Source organism: Dreissena polymorpha, chromosome 10 (genome assembly GCF_020536995.1).
Source record: "Dreissena polymorpha isolate Duluth1 chromosome 10, UMN_Dpol_1.0, whole genome shotgun sequence".
Taxonomy (NCBI): Eukaryota; Metazoa; Mollusca; class Bivalvia; order Myida; family Dreissenidae; genus Dreissena; species Dreissena polymorpha.
The window spans coordinates 20176713-20202743 of record NC_068364.1 but is presented as its reverse complement, the minus strand read 5'-3'; the positions used below and the strand labels follow the sequence as shown (position 1 = coordinate 20202743).

The 26031-nt window shown below is 36.6% G+C and overlaps 1 protein-coding gene across 2 annotated transcripts in view; it reads right to left on the bottom strand.

Moving 5' to 3' along the window:
* The window catches only part of LOC127848266 (uncharacterized), a 39476-nt gene that overhangs the window by 4622 nt on the left and 8823 nt on the right, over positions 1-26031 (bottom strand). The window contains exons 1-6 of one of the 2 annotated variants that reach the window (XM_052380632.1): positions 24293-24352; positions 11880-11937; positions 10780-10923; positions 8396-8563; positions 7716-7863; positions 7005-7153 (exon numbers count right to left, since the gene is read on the bottom strand). In XM_052380632.1, coding sequence (XP_052236592.1) covers positions 7005-7153; positions 7716-7863; positions 8396-8563; positions 10780-10923; positions 11880-11937; positions 24293-24304 — 679 coding nt within the window. In that variant the 5' untranslated portion in view covers positions 24305-24352. Of the gene's footprint in view, positions 1-7004; positions 7154-7715; positions 7864-8395; positions 8564-10779; positions 10924-11879; positions 11938-24292; positions 24353-26031 lie in introns of those variants that run through there. The other variant, XM_052380631.1, reaches the window with a different exon arrangement.

Genomic DNA, 26031 nt, shown 5'->3' with positions numbered 1-26031 from the left:
TCGCGGTTACACATTAAAATCCAGAAGGCGACAATGCGATAGTGCGATAGTACGATGGCGACAATGCGATAGTAAGATGGCGACAATGCGATAATACGATGGCGACAATGCGACAACGCGATAGTACGATGACGACAATACGACAGTGCGACAATACGATGGCGACAGTGCGATAGTACGACTGCGACAATGAGATAGTCAAATCGAACTGTCGCCATCGTATCATCGCATTGTCGCCATCGTACTATTGCGTTATCGTAGTGTCATCATCGTATTATCGCATGTCGCTATCGTACTATCGCACTGTCGCCATGGTATTGTCGCACTGTCGTCATCGTATTATCGCTCTATCGCATCGTCACATTGTCCCCATCGTACTATCGCACTGTCGATCGTATAGTCGCACTGACGTCATCGTATTATCGTATTGTCGCCATCGTACTTTCGCTTTATCATACTGTCGTCATCGTATCATCGCATTGTCGCCATCGTACTATCGCACTGTCGCCATCGTATTGTCGCACTGTCGTCATCGTACTATCGCATTGTCGCCATCGTACTATCGCACTATCGCATTGTCGCCCTCTGGATTTTAATGTGTAACCACGATGGCATTAACGGTATTCCGTAGATAATAGCTTAGTCACTAATATGCGTTTATCAATCGTGATACATCGGTTAATTCAGGAATCATACGTAAGATTAAAGAAAAAAATTACTGCAAAGTAAAGTACCCCGGGTGCCTGTAAGCGTATGTCCGTACCTGGGGTACATTGAAGTATACTTAAGAGTACCCCGGGGTACTTTTAAGTACTACATGACCAATTGAGCCCAGTTAAGGGACACAATGATAATGTATTCAGGTTTCATGTAGCCGTTCTGACGAGTACACAATTGTCGTAGTTTCGCCTTAAAGGGGCCTTTTTACGTTTTGGAAAATCGACAAAAAAAATGTTTCAGAATCGCAATTTTTCGTTGTATTTATGATTTTGTAGGGAAACAGTAACACTGTAGATTTACCATGATCTAACATATCAATTATATCCATCTTTTGACGATTTAAAAACCTGAACATTATAAAGCGTTGCAACGCTAAACGATTAAATAATTTGGAGAGCTCTGTTGTAGTCGTTATATTTTATGATACTACGAGGATTGCTTATATAAAGTATAAAATACACTATTCATTGTATGAGAACGGATGGCCGAGTGGTCTAAGCGATAGACTTTTACTCCAGGGATCAGAGGTTCGAGCCCAGTTGAGGGTTACTTTTTTTCTTCTTCTTTTTTATTCTTGTATTTTTAAATTGACTTTTTTAGATCCAATGTTAACATTGATCAATATAAAGCGTTTAATGACAAACTTCAATACATGCAAAAATCTGTGAAAAGGCCCCTTTAATATATCATCTTAAAGTTACATGGCCAACAGGCCGTCACGAAAAAAAAAAATCAATAAATATGTGAGCCGATACGAAATAAAACAGGAATTGTTGTTTGTGGGTTGTTCTATTTTCGCTCTTACAAGGCGCGGTCTGTCAAACTAACATGGCTAAAATTGGCCACCAAAGGAATCAGGTTTGGTCAAACAAGACCGTCCTGACTCTAATAAATCTACATGCAGACAAACCTAAACACACGACAGTAAGTTAAAATAAATAAAATTATCTTACATTTCTTGACAAATGACTCCATCATCTTAGAATAGAAGACTTGCGTTCATTAGCACTATAAATTCACTTTTATCACACGGATTGACAAATAAAACGGAGCATGTATGGTACCAAAATACTACACAAAATGTTTCATGTGCGACAAAATGGCTACAAACTCCCGCCGTCTGGGTTGATTCAATCGAGCTCTTTGTTTGCATTATAGTATATACTTAAAGCTATTCAAATAAATGTGTAAACATTGGACTATTTGACTGCGCGTTCTATTGATGGCGAACTATTGAACCAGTTATGGTTGTATGTAGCCTGAGTTTTAGGCTGATATCCACTGAATTGGGTATTGTATACTTACTATCGTAGTTTTGGTTCAAAGCATAAATGGAAATTAAATAATAAGTATGCTCTGTTTAAAGCGGTGCCAGCTTTTAATTGAAACTGTCCTTCAGACGTTTTAACTTATAATTAAATACAACATCACAAATTGGAACACTAGCATTTAAACAAATGTAACAATATATCAATAAATTCGAAAGTTGAAAAAGGAATGAACGAAGAAATGCATCCCTACATGTATTGCGTTTTTTTTTTTTTCTTTCGTGTGTTTTTTGTGTTTTTTGTTTGTTTGTGTTTTGTTGTTTTTTTGCTTTTTTACGTTAAACAAAATTAATCAAAGCTGCATGTTAATTAAATTAATCAAAGCTACGCGATCTTCTTACCTCAGGCCGAAATCGCATCCGGGGCTTTGTCTGTGACCATTAAATCCTTTGACTTTCCAATTAAGTAAACTTTGACAAACCTAACCGTGCAGCTAATATATACCAAATGGAACCAAATGGACCAACTTGGGCTTCTATTGGAGTTCGATATTTTAAATAATATTTTCCCATGGTGGTGTGTGCCAAATAACGATTGCTGGATTGAAATAAATGATTCAAATTTGATTACATTTCGTTAAATCATCGTGATAAACAATTAAACGATTTGACACTTTACGTGTCTGATTATTTGCGATAGAGCTGGTATTGATATAAACATGTGTGTGGATTTGTGTTTGGTTAGCGGGTTATGTGTGTCATTTATGGTTTAAACAAGTAATCAAATATGTAATCAAAGAGAGTTTATCTGGGATATATTCGACGTTCAACCATTTTATTATGGTTGAATTTTCAATGAGCAAGAGAGTGTAGGAAGTATCATAGTCACGGTATACACTGGTATAAATGGAAGTGGGAATGTATGACAGCTGTAAAATTTTACCTATTTAATCCTAGTGGACTCTCCCATCCTTCTAAATTGGATCAATTTATTTCCAAAATTAGGGATGTCTAGTATATTTATTTCTATATTTAGAATATTGTTTCAGATATTCCTTTAAGTAAACAGCGCAGACCTTGATGAGACGCCGCATCATGCGGCGTCTCATCTGGGTCTACGCTGTTTGCCAATGCCTTTTTTTCTAGACGATAGGCATAAATGGGTTAAATTTGCAGAAATTATTGTTCTCATATTAAATACATCATTTAAACATTAAGCTCATCGCGACTTCCATTTAACCACTTAAAATCACTACAAGTTTCCCCATAAGCCGTAAACACACCACCCCATTGATAGAGCATCGCGTTTATTCTAACATAATCAATCCATTTTACGTCGTGGTTGTTTTACCAGCATGGTCGCCAATATCATCATCATAAATATGGAATTATCATTGGCATCATTATCATCAGCATTATGGGAAAAGATATGTTTACAATCACTTTCCTTATAAGCACAGTTATTGAATGTCACTTTAATAACACCGTTACACTTAATATTATTTTTAATTAATCGGTATTTAATTTTTTTCGTGATGAAATGGGTTGAATTGTTTTTATCTTACACATCTTTCAAGCATTATTATGTCTGCAAAGACAATACAAATACAATGCATAATAATTCAAATTATGTTGGCACAATCCTTCACTCTAGACTATGAAAAGGTACAGAAGCGATATACAAGTGTATATTTGGACAGTGTAACACAAACTGAGCTATCAGCACATCGTAGTAAATATTAGTTCAACATTCTTGTTGACTTATCGATGTGGCTTTTAATGGGGCGTATCGAAGGCTTATCAGATTTGTTAATCCGTCTTATTGAGTGATATATAGACATTATTGGCGTCGCACTGAAGTGCGGCGACTCGGATGTAATACTTTTTTTCCGCTTATGGGAGGAGAAGTTATTTTACGGATCAATGTATATATTTTTGTTGTCAGAATATTTTGCATAGTAGTGATTTTTGTGTAAATTCGTGTAAATAAGTACTGCATTTGTGCCTATTACATTTACTACAACATTTATTGCCAATAATGCAAAGCTAATTATTTTAATTAATAACTAATCACAGGGACTGGGCAATAATAAAAGATCACAGGGACTGGGCGAATACGCGAACTGGTGAAACTTTCTGGTTTTGTATAAAAACAAAACTTCTTTGTTCCACTATCCTAGCAACCACCTAGTTTCTAATAAAGGCGCTATAGAGCGCGAAGCGCGACACGTATTATTACTTGTAATAACGAGTCTTGATAAAGGAAGCAGCCGCTAATCAATGAGGAGCACCATCACAGCACACCAGTCTCATTACTATCAAGTCCTCCTACAGGTTGTTTTAAGAATCACATATAGAAGGCCGCAGGCCTGACCCGTATCTTGCTAGTGGTATGGACCCTTTGGTATGGATCTTTACCCCGCTCACTATGCAGCGTTTAAACTTCCGGGTTTACATTTAAACCGACTATTAATAGCCTATTAATATCTTAGTAAGGTGATTTTTCAAGCGGTTCCGTAGTGTAGTGGTTACACGCTCGCTTCACATGTGTGAGGCCAATGTTCGAGCCCCAGTAGAATAAAATTATTTTATTTGCGTTCTATGTTAACTTTTTAACATTTAAGTTTAAATAAATATGCTGTTTTATTGTAACCATTTTTTTTTTATTATGCCCATGGAATATATGTGTGAGAGGGTGGGGGGTTCGTACACATTTAAACTTTTACAGTGTTTTCATATCAATGAGTACTCAACCCCTATCGTAAATGAGCAACGTAAGAATAAGTTCAGAATCATCTCCCCTTGAAGTTGAGAAAAATATGGAATTACGCTTATTACAAGATGAAGCAGATTTTTTAAAACCTACACAGTTCTGTTCCATTAATGAAAGTAAAAAAGGAAACCAATGTAAATAAAATGAATTATGAAATATTTGAGGGTTACAACATAAAATGATAGATAATGGTTATTTGGGGGTTATAACACAACATCATAGGTAATGGTTATTTAGGGGTTATAACACAAAATCATAGATAATGGTTATACCAGTATCTTTTTCTATTTTGTTTAAAATAATCGGCCAATATATTAATATTTACAGTAGAAAAAAATCGTTCCATGTAACTTCATTGAGTGCCTTTTACACTGAAATTCCCGACGCCCTTTGATGCTTTGCATCAATGCTTATCTAGTACATAGTTTGATATATAGACATTATACATACATACCGGGATCCTACACTCAGCTGTATCATTCTACATTGTACACAGCCGGGAACATATCATCAGCGAAACCACATCGCCGGGAACCAATATACTTGCACAAGCAGGAAATCAGCAGAAACATTTTACGTCTCATTAACCGGAATCTACCACAAGCGGGAATATATCACTCAGTACAACACTGGGAACCTTCCTTCAGTGTGTTCGTATTGCATACTATTAGTACAAACGCCGGGAATCAAGTTAGCATAAGAACCAGGAACCGGGAATCAGCGGAGCCAAAAAATGGGAACCGACGATCAGAAGTAACACATTACATAGTACAAATGGGGGAACAAATCATCAGATGGAAACATGACATAGAACCAAAGTGGAAACCTACTACCAGCGTTAACAATGTGTAGTACGATATCGGTAACCTATCATCAGCATAAAAACATGTTAACGACTATAAAACTGGGAACGTAATATCAGCAGATAAATATGCATAATACACAACCTGGAATCTGACATATGCAGAAACATATTACCATTGCACCAAACTGGGAATCAGCGAGGACCTATTAACAAGCAAAAAACCGAGAACCTAACAACAGCGTAAACCTTTTTACTGCCACAACACCTTGATCCTTTCATCAGCAGGAAACCTTTTTACTGGCAAAAAACACTGGACTTAATATCAGCGGGAAACTATTGACTAGCACATAACCGTGAAGGTAACATAAGCCTTACCCTATTAACTAGCATAAAACAGGGAACCTAACATCAGCGGGAACCCATAATCGTACACAAAACCGGGAACCTAACATCAGCGTGAACATATTTACAAGCACAAAACCGGGAACCTAACCTCAGCGTGAACATATTTACAAGCACAAAACCGGGAACCTAACATCAGCGTGAACATATTAACAAGCACAAAACCGGGAACCTAACATCAGCGTGAACATATTTACAAGCAAAAAACCGGGAACCTAACATCAGCGTGAACATATTTACAAGCGCAAAACCGGGAACCTAACCTCAGCGTGAACATATTTACAAGCACAAAACCGGGAACCTAACATCAGCGTGAACATATTTACAAGCACAAAACCGGGAACCTAACATCTGCGTAAACATTTTTACAAACACAAAACCGGGAACCTTACATCAACGTGAACATATTTACAAGCACAAAACCGGGATCGTTACATCAGCGTAAACATATTTTCAAGCATAAAACCGGGAACCTAAAATCAGCGTATACATATTTACAAGCACAAAAACCGGGAACCTAACATCAGCGTGAACATATTTACAAGCACAAAACCGGGAACCTTACATCAACGTAAACATATTTACAAGCACAAAACCGGGAACCTAACATCAGCGTGAACATATTTACAAGCACAAAACCGGGAACCTAGCATCAGCGTAAAAATATTTACAAGCATACAATCGGGAACCTTACATCAGCGTAAAACCTTTAGGCCTACTAACAAAACCGTGAACTTAACGTCAGCGGAAATCTATTACTACACAAGATTGTGAACCAAACATCAACAGGATATATTAACTAACACAAAACCGTGAACCTAGCAACATCGGGAATCTATTTATCAGCACAAAACCGTGGACCTACCATCAGTTGGAACATATTTACTTGCACAAAATTATAAACCTACCATACGCTGGAACCTATTGACTACCACAAAACCTTGATCCTTAAATCAGTGGGAACATTTTAACTTGCACTAAACCGCGAAACAATCATTAATGGGAACCTATTTATCAGCACAAAACCGGGAACCTACCGTCATAGGTGACCTTTCCGTCGCAGTCGAGGTCGGCCATGTTGAGGATGCTGAAGAGCTCGTCGTCAGTCAGCATCTCACCCAGCCCCATCATGAGCGTGTAGAGGTCGCTCGTGGAAATCACGCCGTCACCGTCATGGTCGATGAACCTAAAGTTAACAAAAACCGGTGTGTTTGTGTATTTCGAAGTTTTAGAGATCCCTCCGCGCCTAAGGCCTCATTATGTGTGGACCCTGAGTATGTCTCAGTAGTATTAGATAAATAACGTACTATTCTTCCAGACTCACGAAAATTATAACGAATGTTGAATGCTAGTTTGAATGTCAAGCCTTTTGTTGTTGTTTTACTGAATTGTATATTATTTTTTTCTTTTTGGTGAGGTCATTTGTACGGGGTGGGGCCGGAGTATTCGGAGGAAACCCCACCTATGCGGTATGATGACCATTAACCAAACTCACATGCTTTTCATGTGATCGCAGATATTGTACGTGAGACCAATGAATAGATACGGTTGAAACAAGAAACAAAACTATTAATTATGTACTAATTTACTGTGTTCGTACTATGTATTCAATACTTTTAATGTATCAGTGTTGTTAAGATACCCGTGCATCAAAAATAATTATTTCTGATTCGAAAATGTATTATTAATAAGAAACGTGTGTGGCAAAAAAAAACAAGATTCCGCGTATAACCATAATATTTCCAAACCTGAATGCCATTTTCATATTGTCGAAAAGTTCGTCTTCCTTCTGCATTTTTTCTTTGAGGTCATTTTCTTTCTTTTTCATCATTTCTTCCCTTTCCGCGTCCTCCTTCACTTCGGCTTCTGATACTACAAATCCGGCCTTCAAACGCTCTTTAAGTAAGGGACAACATATTATTAGTACATTTTATTGGTTGCATACGTAATTATACGGACAGTAGTTTCAGAGCATTATTTTATTAAAACTATATAGACGCGGCGTCGAAGTGAACCAGAACTGGCGAAAAAATAGCCGATTGAATGAATAAGTATTTGAATATTTATGTTAAAGATTCATAGTCTGCAAATTATTTATAAAAAATATGTGTCGAACTATTCCAACGCTAGAAATCGCATCGAAAACGTCTCGCACTGATCTCCGAGTATTCCCGCCACAAACAAAGGGAAGTAATCGTTGCGAGCAGTGAAATCAAAACACCACAGAGTCATCCCCACATTTCATAATTTTAACGCGAACATGTATATCGCATACAGGATTTAAACACTACAAGTCAATATGTTGATTAACACAAACCATAATAAATGCCACGTACTTAAATAAAGCTGACTACACTTAAAAAAGAGTAAAGAAAGACGAATCTGCAACGGAGTCTGACCATAAAAACGCATTAACACGAACTGATACCTTGCTCGACGCGCATCTTTTCGGCTTCCGCTTTCGCTTTAGCTGCAGCCAGCTCCCGGTGAAGATGCTCCTTCTCCTCCATACGTTGCTCCCATAGTTCCACATCCTGTTCTTGCACCAATCCCAGAACCACAGATTCGAACTCTTCTGGTTTGATTTCTCCGTAGTCTGAATAGGACACAATTTGTATTCTATTTCCAGTTATATCACAAAGAAGACTTACTGAATGGATAGTAATTAAAACTCCCGAATGTTTATTACAGCTTAATCACGTGTTATTCGCGGAATATTAATTTTCGTTGATTTCGTGGTTTGACTGATCCACGAAATTTAGAACTCCGCGAATTTACTTGTCCACGAAAATCGCATTTTTTTTAACCGAGAACTTAAATGCTTACCTATAAATGCTTTTAAAGTATTTTTATTAAGGAGACACAATTTCTTGTGATCGATTTCGCCCTTATATATGCACAAACAACAAACGTACGTATGAAGTGGTATTGTAGCGGTCAACACATTTAATAGACATGGTTAATTTAGTTTAAACCTATTTATTTCATGCATTGAAATCCTCTGGCTTAAAGAAACGCTATCGAGTCCGTTTCTTGGGCCTTTAACCTGTACTTGGTGTCTGTGGGGAAGAGAACGCTCCCCGAGTGGGGATCGAACCCGTGACCTCTCAATCGCTAGTCGGACACTTAATCCATTACGCCACGCATGGTAACTGAGGCTTGTTCAAATTCAGGCAGTTTATAAAGAAAATGTAAATATTTGTGTTAGTGAAACCACGTTACTGTCTTATATATAAAATTTAAAAAATGATGACCAACGCAGATAAAAGAATGATACGGAGAAAACAAATAAGTACTGCTCAAATGATTACAAAGTTACTGATCAATGATGGATAGAAGAAATGTATCATTCTCTTTGGATTAAAATTAATTGTTTTTACGATCTTAGTCGTTAACACAAACAATATACTAGTATGCAAAGTATCAGACTCAGCTTTTGTGCCAAATCGATTTTCGCTGGCTAAATGATCTGTGCTCAGAACACAAATATTCAAAAATTACACAGTGACGTATTTTCAACTTCCAAACATTTTACGGCTTGCTACGAGTGCAGTGCTACATTGTTATAAGTGTATGGGACTAAATTTGCTATTGCGGGTCTGAGTGATGATGCATATTTTCAATTCTTACCAACTCACATGGCTCTTTAACCTCTGGGGGGGGGGGGTACGTATCTGCCATCCCCATTTTTAGGTGAAAAAATACTGTAAAATCATTTGTATTCGTTGGTGTGAAATTGCGTGTGTTTTTAAGGCTTTTCGTGGACATGTTAAGTCGTGGATTTCTGATTTAAGAATAATTTCATTAAAATTTACGTCGGTCACTTTATATGTTTGTGTTTAACTCATGGACCGGTTAACCCACGAACTCAACGAATAATGAAACCCCATTACAATAATGATACCCCACAACAAAAATGATACTCCATAACAATAATGATACCCCACAAAAATAATGATACCCCACAAAAATAATGATACCCCACAACAATAATGATACCCCACACCAATAATGATACCCCATAACAATAATGATACCCCGTTACAAAAATGATACCCCGTAACAATAATGATTTTATAGTATTGTTTAATATGATTCCACAAAGCTTTGTACATACACTGTTAAAAAGCTTAACGAAAGGTCGCAACATTTGTGCATTGGCTATTGTGCCCGCCTTAAGACTGGTTTACACAGTCCAGTCAGGTTATCAGTTTTTGGTTAGAAAATTAATAACTTTATTTTAAAGTTCGTAACCCAACATTTCAGAAAACAACTATAATTTTCAAAGAAGTTCATTTAAAAAAAGTAAATGCCTTCTTAAACATTGAATATTATTCCTTCAAGCATTTCACATCAATTATTTTTTTAATCATTGCTTCATGCTACACAGGGATCTCTCCCGCTCAGAGCCGTTCGAAAGATCTCTCAAAAACACACAGGGAACTGGTTCTTCACGCGATAAGTACTCGACAGAGTGTTCATAAGTATGAGACGTTCGATTCAACTGAGCTAAATAATAAGGCTTAGCACTTACTACTTAATTGAACCGCGATCTGGGGAAAATGGGTGTAATGCATGTGTGTAACGTGTCGTCCGCAGTCCGCCCAGGCTAATCGGAGACTTCACTTTCCGCTTTTATGGATATTTTTTGTTTGAAGAGATTCTCTTCTAAACAAAAATCCAGTTAAGGCGGAAAGTGTTGTCCCTGATTAGTCTGTGCGTACTGCGCCTACTAATTTTGGACGACACTTTGCGTGCATGTATTAAGCCCGGTTTTTCCAGACCGACGCCAAATACTTAACGTTGACCCACTTTCAATGCTGGCCTCTCTGACAAGGTCGACAACTCTTTCGCTCTGTGGATTGAGCCCGATGGTCTTCAGGAGAGGGTAGGCGTTGTCTACCCCCAGGCGGAGTTGATCGTCCTGGAACAGCAGTCCGAGGGTGTTCTTCACCACTGAAAGAAGACCAGGCGGTATAAGTGAGCCGCGCTCTCGGAAAAGCAGGCTTATCAGGGACGACACTTCAAGCCTTTACTGGATTTTCGTTTAGGAAAGACATTCTTTAAACCAAAAGTTCCATAAAAGCGAATAGTGTCGTACTTGATAAGTCTGTTCGGACTGCATTAAGCCCAGTTTTCCCAGACCGAGCATCACATCTTGAGTTGTAGGCTAGTATCATGCGAACTAAAAACTACGGTATCTTAAGTGTGTTTTTCGAGTTTTTTATGCTTATTCCGCGTCTGAGGCTATGTATGGACCAGGGGTTTGTCCTAATTATCTTACTTAATTCACTTCCTATACTCACGAACGTTGGGGCGAATTTAGTATATAGCTTCAATTTCTAGCAACGTGGTAGTTGCTAAATGATATTCAATTTTTGTGTCGCCTTGTGTTGTTTGTGGGAAGGGGCGGGGCACAGTACCCTTAATTAACCCCACGTGTCCGGTATGGGGACCACCAATCAAACTCACGTGCTTCTGGGAAAAGGGCATTGGACCCGGGTCGCCTAGGTAATAAGCACGTGCACCAAACACCACATACCATTGAATGTATCGTTTAATGGAATTTTTTTCTTGGCTGAAATCCTATTTAGGCGGAAAGTGTCGTCCGTGATAAGCCCGTGCGGACCGCACAGGCTAATCTGGGACGACACTCCAGGCATATGCATTAAGCCATATTTTCCCAGATCGAGGTCAAAAGTATCAAACGGACATACAATTGTTGTAACATATCATATATTCCATGTTTGACAGAAAATTACTAGTATTCAAACAAATAAAATGCCAACAATAAAAATAGTCACCCTACTTTTTATTCGAGTACATTTAGTTAAAAAATGTCATTTTTGCCATTTAAATGTATATAATACAAACTATTTTTACGAACAGGTAAATGAAGATCTTCTACTCACCGTCGAATGTCTTATTCCTTATGACTGTTTGAGGATCTTCCGGGGCATGGGATGGTTCCTGGAATGCAGATAAATCATGAACACGTTAATATAAATTGCAATATATGAGCCGCGATCTGGGAAACTGGGCTTAATGCATGTGCGTAAAGTGTTGTCCCAGATTAGCCTGTTCATTCCGCACAGGCTAATCAGGGACGACACTTTCCGCTTTTATGATATTTCTTTTTAAAGAAAGCCTCTTATTAGCAAAAATCTCATTTAGGCGGAAAGTTTCGCCCCTGATTAGCCTGTGTGGACTGCACAGGCTGATCTGGGACGACAATTTACACACATGCATAAAACCCCCTTTTCACAGAGCACGGCTCAAATCATTGTTAGTTGAGTTGACCGACCCACGATTTAAAACAAAAACATCGGAAAACCATCAACGCAAATTCCTCTTCTTCCAGAATTAGAAATGCGCGAACTTACTTGTGGACGAAAAAATATTTTTTAAAGAAAACAAAACAAAACAAAAAAATCATGGCGACAATTACTATTGATTTTTCAGTATTTCGCAGAACAATGACAATGGTTTTACATATCGACATTCATGAAAAAAGGTTCTCCCATTCGTTTAAAATAAAACGCAAGAAAAATCATTAGCATTAACTGGTATTCCATTCTTGCCAATTAAGTTAAGTCGTAATACAATGTATGGTTAAATCATACTGTTCACAAATGCATTCGAAAAAAAATTAACGCGAGCATGCCGTAGTTATTATAATAGTTAATGACATGGTTACAACTCCATTTATTCCAAACCACACGATGCACAATTAACAATCAAAACAAACCACGGGTAAAAGCTTTGACTTTAATTGTTAAATTCGTTTAAAAATTGCACAATTTATGACTTGAAAATCGAGCAACATAGCTGCTTATTTTTGCCATTAATATTTGTATTTCCTTTTTTTTAATTGAATAACATAATTATGTTTGCGGATATCTTGTCTATTAGATTCCGTATCCTTTAGTAAATCCAAAACAACGGTTTTACGATAACGTTAACGTATTTAACATCATATTTATCTTAAAATTGTCTTACCATTTCCAATGCTAATGGAAGACTCATTTTAGAATCCAAATATCAACAAAACGCCAGAAATCCTCTACCATCACACAATGCATATTAGGCGACCAATACTGATTCTTAAAATCGTTTCTTTCAACCGTAAAAAGGCGCAATAAAAATAGTACATAAGTAGTGAAAACAGCCCGTGGATAACAAAATAATTTCAACAATGACGCTATACAAATCGGATCGCAAAAGTTATTACAATAAACCGTTTATATAACTATCCCATTGTAGTGCAGGTATAACTTTTATCGGAATAATGCGTTAGAAAATCTGTTTTCCAATACGGAACCAGGTTTTACGACGGGTTATTGTTTTTCAGTATTTGCATTTTCTCCTTTTTTATTCTTATTTTATAATTGCGACCTTAATTGTGTAACCATCTAGCATTTGTATTAGAAGTCAACTAAGTTTGGTTGTCCTTAAAGCGGAAAATTTGCAACCATTTTAGTGTTTTATTAAATATTACTATGAAAAACGTGTGGTTCGTCCTTTTTGTTTTGGTTTCACGGAATCGTGTCTTTTATTTAATTAGTCAAAGTTATATGGCATGTGTGCATATTTTGTACACCTGTAGCAACATGAAAAGCAATAAATATAATACTCAACTCCCAACTACTAAAATAAATGCATATGCTTATCGAGTTTTATATTTCAAAAGAAGCTGGAGCAGTTTATTGAAAACAGAAATAAATCGTAGAAAGAGAAAACAACACACGAGTGTGTGTTATGTGGTGCAATGCTTAGCATAACATATTAAACAAGTGATTGCTAAGCAATATTGTCCCCTACCGGTGAAACTCCACCATTGTCAGTAAAACAAATTATTTGTTGCCATAGCAACCACAATTTTTGACGTAGGAACAAAATGAATTGATGTGCATAATCTACATATTGCCATCTGTCCATATTTTAAGTTTCATTAAAAGTATGAAGAACTTTAAAAGTTATCGCAGGATCCAAAAAAGTGTGACTGACTGACAGACTGACACACAGAGCGCAAACCATAAGTCCCCTCCGGTTTCACCGGTATGGGACAATACAATGCCATACATAATACAATGTGCTATATACTTTAATATAACAAATGGACACGTCAAGTACGTACATTACAAAACTGCGCAATGTGCATTAACTGATACAGAAAGCTCATATGAGTTTAGATGTTCCATAAAATTAATTTGCCTAAATTCGCGTCGGGTAGGTTCAATGGTGTGGTCTAGGTGTACTTTCACTCCCGCAAAATATGACAAAATCCAAGCGCTAAATAGTGAATAAAATAGTGTATATATGTATGTGTTAAGAAACGTTATCTTAAATGTATGTGGATATGTGCGGTAAGCGACGAGACGACACCAGTCCGGTCTAACACGAACCGCTTTATCGTTACATATGTATGCGGCTAGTATGTTTCTTTTCAATACAATAGTTTGTTTATTTCAATAGAGGCCATCACTCCAGAACACATACTTCAACTATACAAAAACATATTACATATTAAATCCTGTTAAATTGAATTTGATCAGAATCATTCTAGTTCGTTATCACATTATTTGAGAGTGCAATTACCCTTATTCGGATAAATAGCTACTTTTATCCCATCGTCAGATGTGCATTGTCAAATAAACCACTGTGGAATAAATTGTCCTCTATTTCGGCAGTGCTGAAATATAGCTGTCACGCGCGGCGGAGAATGGTCATATTACTCGGAATCAACTATAAAGTAATCATTTTAGTAAAATCGAATCAGATTCAACAAAACAAACAATTTGATACCAAGATGTAATATATTTTTAATACATAATGCAACTAAAAAGCAAAAAAAAATATTTACAAATATTAAGTGCGCGTACTCGTGACGTCATTATTAACACGTCATACGACACAATGCATGTTCTTTCACGCTAAAGCTGCAGTTGTTTAGTGTTCTTTTTTCATTATTTCTTAAAAATTGGGAACGTACAGGTATGATAAACAGAAAAACAGGTTAGTTACTGATCTTTTTGTAATGTATTAGGCTCGGCACGATTAAAATAATGAAACAATGTTTGCTTAAAATAACTTTGGAATTTTCTGTGTAGTTCGATTTTCCTATTCTTTTTTTAAAGAAATAATTTACGACTAAGAAAATTGATGGGATAAATCGAATACTAGGTCGGTGCCGAATGAAGCAAACTTTATTTTTCTCGGCACGAAAATCTGAACCACTCGCCAAGGCTCGTGGTTCAGATTTTCTAAGCCTCGCAAAATAAACTTTGCTAAATTCGGCACCGACCTAGTATTCTCTATACAGTAACTCCACGTTAGTTTAAAACCTTTTTGTATGTGTATGTGACGTGGGTGTGGTCAGAGATGAAGAAGCATTTACAAATATTATAATACCAAATGCGCACAGTCGCCGACATTTGAAAAGACTGTTTTAAAAATAAAGTTATCAAACCAGGTGGGTACAATTATGTTTGTATAGCATATTTTCTTGTCCGTTTATTGACAACTGAATCCGGCTGCCATTAATTTCAATGTAAGCTTAAATCACGGAAGATATAGGCCGTAATTTGATTGCTTTTGTGGAAAAGCTATCGTTAATTGATTGATCGGCTCTAAAGAGAAATTTGCAGTGAATAAGTGAACTTGAAATTTCAACTATCCGCCGAAGTGCGTCAAATAAATTCATGAACGGAATCGGAAAATTGTTCGTAATATAGATGTGTTGCAGATAAGCAAACGATCTTTATCATAGAAAAATAAGTCTTCAATTATACGTCGTGTTAACATTTCGCGCACACATACGAAATATGTACACTCATTAAAATACAGCTAAAACATACTCGCTCGTTTTAAACTAGATATGTGTATTCTACCGATGTTTTACAAACATATTCATACACACATGTACGCACGACTAACAAGCATTTTCCACATGCCAGCACCACCGTTAATAGACGTTTTACTATAATATATGAATATGTTGTTTTATACTTGCTCACTCGTTATTATTTATTATTTTATTCATGTATGTCTTATTACGCATTTGCTAACACGGTGGGCTATACTTTGCAAAAGTAAATACAATATGTGTTCTCTTCTGGTAATTTTTAATAAACGAACCTATATTTTATATAAATGTTTCTCAGTCAGAAGTGTTAATTTGCTTGTTTGAATTTAATTCATACATGTTTTTCTGTATAAAATGTATCACAATGTTTTGCTAATTAACAACATGTTCACTTTGCCAATTTTTTGACAGGCCATATAAAATCACATACATAAACAGCATTGACTATACTATTTTAAGCTTAAAACTACCACACTGTCATCATACACATTAATTGTGTTTAGATATCAAGGTTGTGAATATAATTACTGATTTTTTTAATAAAAAATGATGGTAACGCTTCTTATTATACGGAACGCTTTTTCGAAAATGGTAGCAATACCCTCCATGTGTTTCGGAAAATGTATGTCAACTTTTGTTAATGTTTTTCCTTTTTTTAGTTTATAACCATAGTGGCTTCATTAAAACGTGTAAAATTACGAAAATACTAGAATTTACATCTGATCAGATGGTCAAATTTGTGAGAAAATCCTGAAAAAAACATTTGTGAAAAAATTGTTTAAGTGAGTTTACTATGAGTCAAACACCAGATGAGGCAAAAAAAAACTCAACAACGGTTTGTGTATTTTCCGCTGAACAGATTACGAAAACGTTAATCGCATTTCAAAAAAGATAAATGAACTAGTATGTCATTACATACACTTGTTTGGAATCAATTCATAAACTGCGTCTAAAATAATGAAATGTAAAAAACAAATCCGGCAAAATATGACTTCAACTTCCCGAATAACGCGCAATTCCGTCTGCAAAAATGGCAAAAAAATGATTTACGCGGCTTTCGAACAACATCAATAACAAGTCTTAACCTTAACCAAGAACAATGTTCGGTTGCTAAATTTTATTTTTAATCATAAACATGGTAGAAATACGAGAAAAGAAAGTGCCGGTCGATTAAAGTAAAAACCGGAACAAAATTAATCCTTAAATATTATGTCATGTCCCTACCCATGTTTTGTCACGAAAACATTCGTGCCATTTTTCGCGTATACAATCAATACAATTTAAGTAGACATAACATCTTTATTTGAGCAAGTTATTATCAAAAGCGCTATGTCAACACATCTATATTGACATAAAAGCTAACGAAGTGAAATTAAGTCAAATACAAATATAATTTCGTTGTGTGGATATATGACATGAATTGTTACAAATACTGTCTCAGTCATATCATATCATATCATGGGTTATGTACCATGCGAAAAACGCGCTTTTGTTATTGATAAAACTCATTATATTCCAAGTCCTGACGCAAGTTTTTAGCGCGGTTTTTTTTTGAGGTTAAATATCGAGATAAACTTATTTGCATACGATTAAGAACAAGTCCGACCCATGTTAGGTAAATGAAGCTCATATGATGTACTGACCAAATTTGCTGATCTGTAAGTTATGTGCACGTAAGCTATGTGCAACGCATTAAATTAAAATTTTGAATCGTATGGCGTCCGTCAAATTTTGGAGTTAAAAAGAACTTTAATGACCTTGTTGATAACGCCACCGAACGTGTAATCAGCAATAGGCATGTTATCAAAACAAAATTGCACGTATTTATTATCCTTAGAAATGAACGTACGATCTTTACGTACATCCGCCAGCATTTGATCTCCCCTCGTAGACACAAATAGCAATATTTAGGAACGCTCTTGACGAAGTTGCATTTACCTCTTTTTATCACCACGAGCTCTTGTTAGTAGCAATAAGCCAATTCTCACCTGGAAAAATTTTGGTTCCGCTTCGTGTATTTTACCAATACAGTTCACCATCTTGGCAACGGCACGAAGGCGCGATTTTAAAGACAGCGAAGCGTTTATGTGGGGACCATTCTCCTCCGGAATAGACGGGCGTCTCGAAACAGAGGATCTTCTACGTTTTTTGTTAAAACCAGCTTTCACTAGATCTTGCTCGACAACTGCAACTGCGTTTCGTCTGCCAATAGCACCTTCCACCATTTTCTGACCTTTCGCTGAATCTTCGTCGGCGTTTTCGTTATTATTTTCAAGACTCTGCTTTGAATTTCGCCTACTTTCGGTTAAATTGCCATCCATTCCATTTTGTGTTGTTGTGCTATTTGAAACATTCTGTAAAGCGGAAACATCTTCCGCCTGAAAATCGCGTCCGTCTGCCATCACTGAGTGCCGTCTGCCATTTGACGTTTTTCTTCTTCGACTTTCACCCAACGACTTTCTCCTCTTGTCCTTCATTTTTGTATCCAGAAAGTGGATATTTTCGCGAAATATGTCGACTATATTACCTCTACTAAATTTAATACTTATATTTCATATAAGTTTTGGAACATATTTATTTACTTGAAAATAATTTTTCTCGAGACTAGATGTCTTCTAGCCATGTCTGACATAAACCAAGGGTTTCAATGCAGCTTTTTCCCAAACTAGAAATTCTAACAATTCCGACGGTGATCTATAATCATGTTTTTCTTTTATAATGAATGTTCATTGCAGCGTATTAGGTATTACTTGTATAAATCGTGTTTAAATATCACTTTTATATCCAAATGCTCCCCTGGAAGGCTCGTTAATTATCGAGCAATTATCGGCGGTGCTCGTTGAAAAAGGAATTGTATTGAAAATGATCAAATCAATCCCACAATTAAACCGACATGCAAAGTATCAAATTTTCGCAAAAATGAGAAAAGTATTGATACCTCCGATTTCAGAATGTCTTATTAATCGATCAAATAGAAACACTTCCTATTTGTTCACATTCTGATATTTAAATAAGCTTTTTTTATACAAAATGCCAATGCTATTGATTACACCATTGTAGAAAGAAGTAGCATATAATAGATAAAAATGCCGATTTGTTTCATCGCCATCCAACGTTTTGTTCCAAATATATGTTTAAATCCATAATTTTTTGTCAACGCTTCAAGACAACGAATTTCTTTTGCTTTATTCCATTTGATTGCAATCTAATAATTTCCAAACATATCAACGCCACAATTCTGTCAAAGAACATACATAACGTAACCATACATAATTATTTTGTACATATACTATGACTCTTCTTTACTCCTGCTTTCAAATTATTATTTTCTCACATTACACGTACTTGCAATCTCAAGGCAATTATTTTGTCTTTAACTCGCAAAGTATATCACATCGTTGCCAGGTTTATATCTAATACTTCTCATGTTTTCAAATTTAAGCTACAAGTCTCCAAGTAAATTATTAACAAAAACATCACTGGCTGTTGTTGACTTTGAAAACTATCTCTCCTTTACTCCGTTTAGCGGTAATCTAATTTACAAGGTTTGTAAAATTATAAAAGCAGTATTTAAAAAAAATGTTTTTATAACAGATAAGGATCGGAATTTGCAGCGCACAAAGTGAAAATAAACCTCACACCCCGGTGACTTTGTTATTAGTAGATCACAGTGAATCCAATCAACTGTTAAAACACCATATCACATGATGAAAATTGGTCAATGCACCATATCACGTGATGAAGATTGGTCAAAACACCATATCACGTGATGAAGATTGGTCCGTGTTCTCGTTCTCTATGTTTCCATTTGCAAACCAAGACATCCACTTTTATACGTGATTGAGCACAAACAAAGTAGAAAACAGTCATTGCCCTAAGGGTAAGCTGCTTTTCAAATCATAAAACAGTCACTGAACTTAAATCGGTGGAATTAACCAGTTCGTTATACGGCCACTGACGATTGCATGTATTATATATTTGGGGAAAAAATGAGCATTCATAATTATATTAATATCCTTCAAATGTGCCTTTCCCTGAAACTTCCTCTGAAAAGCAGTTACCGGTAATTTCAATTCGTTACCCTTCCTTTGCTATTTTTAATCCGGTTCAATCCGAAATCATATTTATGATATTTTTTTTCAATCAACAAAACATGACATTTATTTGCAAAGGTCTTTATGATTACTTCTTTGAAGAACTAAAAAGAGAATCAATGCCATGTTATTTCAACTGATATTCATAAAAGCATTATGTTCTGTAATTCATGGTTTTCTTGTAGTCCGTGAGTTCACCGATTCACGAAGTTCTCACCTAGATATACCCATCGGAAAATGCCTCGGAGAAAATGCCTCTTCTTTTGTTTGCTGCCAAATCGGAAATCCGCGAATTTTACATGTCCGCTAAAAAGTCAGTCAAAATAATACGAAAATGTATGCCGACGAAGATACCTAATTTTTCAGTTATCGTTATATCAACACTCTTGATACCAGGTTTATTAGTAAACCTTTAAAATTGTATTCAAAGCATCTCAAACCAACAATAACAGCAATAACATCCATCACAAGTGTGCACTTGTTAACACTATTGTTAACAAATGCTTAATCCGGACATATAGTAAGTGGACGTTCGTGCTTTTTTGCGTTTAAATCGTATCATATACATTAAAAATTTAGTCCAAATTCGAGTTTTTTTTTCCATGCGTGCTTTGTATATATTCTTTTTCGACCACACAGTACTGCTTTAAATCATAAAAACGCAATTCTTCATATTACACAAAAGAACATTGTATTAAATACATGTATTCTTAAATTTTGTAATTATTCCAGATTGACACATATATTACGCGCACGCAAGCGACGTTTCCGTACGTTATACTAGAACACGTTCAGCCAATAATATACATATATACACATGCAAGCGCGCATGTCAATTGCGCATGTCAAATGTCATTATGATATTGAAATTATTGCCAATTATGCCAAACTTGACCCAGTGGGTTTACGAATTATTAAAATATATCAGATGATCGAAATTCTTTGAAGAAAAAAGACAAATTAATTGAAACCAGGTGTGCAAGGCCTTGTGCGATTCTAATTTGCATTTGACAAAAGAAAATTGCGCTATTAAAATGGGTACATAAATTTCAAAGATTTGCGATTAACAAACGAAACTCTACCCGCAACAATGGCGGTTACCCAAACGGGTTGTGTTTATTGTCGTTTACCAAGCGGACTATGAACTGCCATTTTAATGTAGTTATATAATTATAAATAAACAGCGGGATTGTACAAAAAGATGTTCAAATCAGGGCATAACTATGTACAAACAGCATGTGACTTTATTTGTGGGAAACACTTTTTGTTTATATATAAAACATTTAAAAACATTAAAACATAAAAAATGAATGAATTCTACAGGTAAATTTTGGAAAAAGTAACTATTTAAATTATTTACTCCATGCTTTTATTTTATTTTTTATTTCTGTTCAGGTTTTATGCTGTTTGCTGATCATCAGTATCTAAGGTTGGAAATGAAGTCTTTCAATCTAGTAAGAGCGGTCTTAAATTAGATTTAACTTACTACAAATGCGTCAAAACATGTATCTATGTAAAAGGGTTTAGGTATTGAATCACTGCACCATATACCGCACACCTCATACACTTCTGTAGGTCAATATTTTCAATAGTGACAGCTAAAGTTGCAGATTGCGAATGGTTGGAATTGTTTTGCCGTGTTAAATGAGTTGCAGACCGTTCTTGGTGAGGGGGAGACTATCAAATAGTTTCAAACCGTGAAGCTTATAAACACAACGTAGCCATGTAGCCAGGATAATGTCATATTTAAAGCGTATTACCAAAAGGAGTTTATCGGCATTGCAGTCTGCGACGTTAATTTGAGAATGTATGCAAATTTGCTTAATCGTGATACACCGGGTAGTTTCTAATAACAGGTATTCGTCCGTATTAGAGCATGTAAATTTTATCTGAGATCTTTCGAAACGATTATTTGGTCCCATAAAGTTGACAAATTGTCGAAACTTTGCCTTTAAATACACAATTTATTTTCTTTTCAACGAATATAGTTCATTCAATTTAGATATATTAAACAGAAATTACTGCAATCTAACTGCAATTGAAAGCCAAACTATGCGATATAATATCTGACATTATATCTCTTCCTTTTGTTGAATTTTTATTATAATTAGATAATGTTCAACGACGGCAAAATGCTATTAAATTTCGCTGAAACGAGCAATTGACATGTGTGTCCGCTTTCGAGATTTAAATACCAACGTATTATGTTGCGTCCTGTTAAGATATAATAGTAAAGGTGTCCGCTTGATAGGATAATACAGGGGACCCTTCAAGGCCACGACCAGCCCATCTGTATCGTTGGCAGACACATCTCTTACCTGAGATATGCAGATGACATTGACCTCTTGGATTGGACCAGCATTGGACACCAAGACCTCACGAACAGACGGTTTTAAGAGCAGGAGCATACGGAATGGTGGTTAGCAAGGCGTAGTCGAAGACCAAGGTGAACAGCACCAACAACATCCGCTCAGACATTTTCATGAAAGGCAAGAAGCTCGAAGAAGTGACCAGTTAAAAGTACTTGGCGGCAAGGATGGCCCCATTACCACTGAGGTCCGAATAAGAGACCGCCAGACTGAGCATTTTGTGAACGAGAAGCCCATTCAGCTTCCCCGTTAAGTACAGACTTTGAGTATAGTCGCTCGTAATCTCCTTGCGTGATCTGGATGCTACACGCGGACACAGAACACAAGATATATATATACACGAATATGGTCAACGCGTACGTCCGGAACATGACAGGTGCACTTGACGGCCCAAACGAACTACCCCTGGTGTTGGACACGTCAAGAGGCACGACTAACTGCGCAAGACTGTTCTCCAGGGCACGCTAGAGGGTGATCGCCGCCGAGAGCGTCAGAAGAAAAGCTGGATGAACAATCTGAAAGATTGGACGTCCATTCCCATGGATGAGCTACTCACAGCAGCCCACAACAGACATGACTGGCAAAGAACCCCTGTGTCATTGTTCCTCATTCAGTGAACTAGAGAGAGATGAACGCTTTCGGAAGTCCGATTCCTACATAGTTTTAATAACAGGTGACTGCTTTCGATATGGCAATTATTCGATATTTCGATATAAGTTCAATTAGAAGTGTGTCTTCTTTTAACCATATGATTCATGTAAGTCAAAATAGCTAAGTATGTTTCAGAAATAATACTATTGATTATAGTCTGTTGTCGAATAACCCACGGTTGAAGGTTTATATGTTTTCCAAAAGTTAAACCATATACATGTACATTAAAACATAAACATTACGCTTTCAAATGTTTGATTGGGGTCGTTCACATACTACAGGTATGCGCCAAAGTTATCGGACTTTACATAACTAATTCGACTAGTGTCGAAAAACGTTCAGCCTAAAATACGGGGCTATTAGTAAATACTGAAAGACATAGCAACTAAACTAAACGATGTCTATTATTCTCACTAAACGATCGCACTCCCACGCGAGTATTCGTCGTTAGCAATGCAATTTATGTTTTCCATGTATTGATATGTTTTATTTCTCCTAACCCACCCACAATAGATACTTCATCCACTCGTTGCATAAAGGTTTAACTCATGAAACATATCAACTTACAGGCAACGAGGTTCGTCTTTCGAATTTCGACTAAACCATAGGCGAATTCAATCGCATTTTTACAGTATGGGTCTGACAAATAAAGTTACTTTATGAATAAACATGTATCTAATAAATGATAACCTCGTAAATCGTGTACACATTATTAAAACTGATGTGACATGCCATGTAAGAAACACATACTTTTAATAAGCTTCATTTGAAAATATAGATTTGAAATTTTCGTTTATTCTCAGTTGTATTATTGTTGTGGAAGGATTACGACATTGGATGTGATATGTTAAGTTTACCATTATATACAAAAATATATAACTATTAACGTACACTACTGTACTAATTGATTAATAAATAGTGCAGCAGTAGATTTCTAACTGTGCAGTAAACATCCACGGTAACATTGAAAATACACAACATATAAACCTATATAGAATTTGCCAAAGTCTATCTCTGAACATACATGTGTATATTGATTTCACGACTTACAGTGACTTATGAATTCTAAATAAGATTTACAATGATAAAATATACGACAGCAATCCTAAGGGTATTTATACAAAATTTAATACATATTACACCACCCTCTTTAAAAACCTCTTGCTGAGCTGTGTAGGTCTATAAATATTAGACGTATGAAAGAATCCTAGCTTGAATGGTTTTAAGATAAATTATATTATTATGATGTGTATTTTAAGAAATAATTGTGGAATAACTTGGTATTTCCTCCGCACAATGTTGGTTGTCATGTAATCCAAACACATTGTAGAACTTCTAACACATACCCACGGAAACATCCCTGTATCCCATAGAATGCAGAACTACAAACATACGGTGAAAAAATGCTTGACACTTCGATTGACAATCTGTGAACTTTACACTGAATTTACAGTTAAAGGAGCCGATCTACTACTACTTGGTAATGTTAGTGTAGCGAGTGAGTGAGTGAGTGAGTGAGTGAGTGAGTGAGTGAGTGAGTGAGTGAGTGAGTGAGTGAGTGAGTGAGTGAGTGAGTGAGTGAGTGAGTGAGTGAGTGAGTGAGTGAGTGAGTGAGTGAGTGAGTGAGTGAGTGAGTGAGTGAGTGGGTGGGTGGGTGGGTGGGTGGGTGAGCGAGCGAGCGAGCGAGCGAGTGAGTGAGTGAGTGAGTGAGTGAGTGAGTGAGTGAGTGAGTGAGTGAGTGAGTGAGTGAGTGAGTGAGTGAGTGAGTGAGTGAGTGAGTGAGTGAGTGAGTGAGTGAGTGAGTGAGTGAGTGAGTGAGTGAGTGAGTGAGTGAGTGAGTGAGTGAGTGAGTGAGTGAGTGAGTGAGTGAGTGAGTGAGTGAGTGAGTGAGTGAGTGAGTGAGTGAGTGAGTGAGTGAGTGAGTGAGTGAGTGAGTGAGTGAGTGAGTGAGTGAGTGAGTGCGGGAGTGAGTGAGTGCGGGAGTGAGTGCGGGAGTGAGTGCGGGAGTGCGTGCGTGCGTGCGTGAGTGAGTGAGTGAGTGAGTGAGTGAGTGAGTGAGTGAGTGAGTGAGTGAGTGAGTGAGTGAGTGAGTGAGTGAGTGAGTGAGTGAGTGAGTGAGTGAGTGAGTGAGTGAGTGAGTGAGTGAGTGAGTGAGTGAGTGAGTGAGTGAGTGAGTGAGTGAGTGAGTGAGTGAGTGAGTGAGTGAGTGAGTGAGTGAGTGAGTGAGTGAGTGAGTGAGTTGCTTTAAGTGGGCGATTCGAACAAACAAGCCATTCATTGTGAAGCAAGTGTGTTACCATGCGATTAAAAAAGACTTCACTGATTAAAAGGGATGATAGTTTCCATATTCATTTAAGACCCATCCGACTATGAGTTTCACTTTAATGCCGTCAATATGTTCAATGTCATTAACAATCCATAGATAAATATAACGTGCAATCAATTATTCCTTACAGTTCCGCTCATTCAGTTCATTTGGGTTCCAAACGTCACACTTTGCATAACAAACAAAACTCTGGGCGCAAATCGAATTTCGCTTTATCATTTTATTTGCAAGAAATTGATTAGGCAAACGTACACACTCCATGATATGAGCTCATCCCCGCCACGTAAATTAAATACATATGTGTTATTATACTCAGAGTAAAGCGTGGATAATGAATGACATTTATAGATGCATTTGTTAAAATACAATGAGTAAGAAAACTAAGTGATAATACATTTCTTGTCGTGAGTTTCCTATTAAGTCAATATTTGTGTTAATTGATTTTGTAATTAAGATTCAATAAAAAAATTCAGTTCAGTATGAATGTCTATGGTTAAGATTTTAAGGACCACATGTTGTTGTCGTTGCTGCTGTTGTTGTTGGTGTTGCTGCTATACAGCACAAAGCTTAGAGATGAGTTTAATTTCATGTTGCCAATTCTGCCAAAAACGCTCGCTTTTTCAAAAACACCTTGTGGCAGTTAAAAGACGGAATTAGCGAGGACCCCATAACCGGGTAGTTGTATACCTTTACAGGCGCGCTAGTAGGTTAGAGGGTGCAGAATTCTTTACAATTACTAATTGTGAATGAAAATAATCC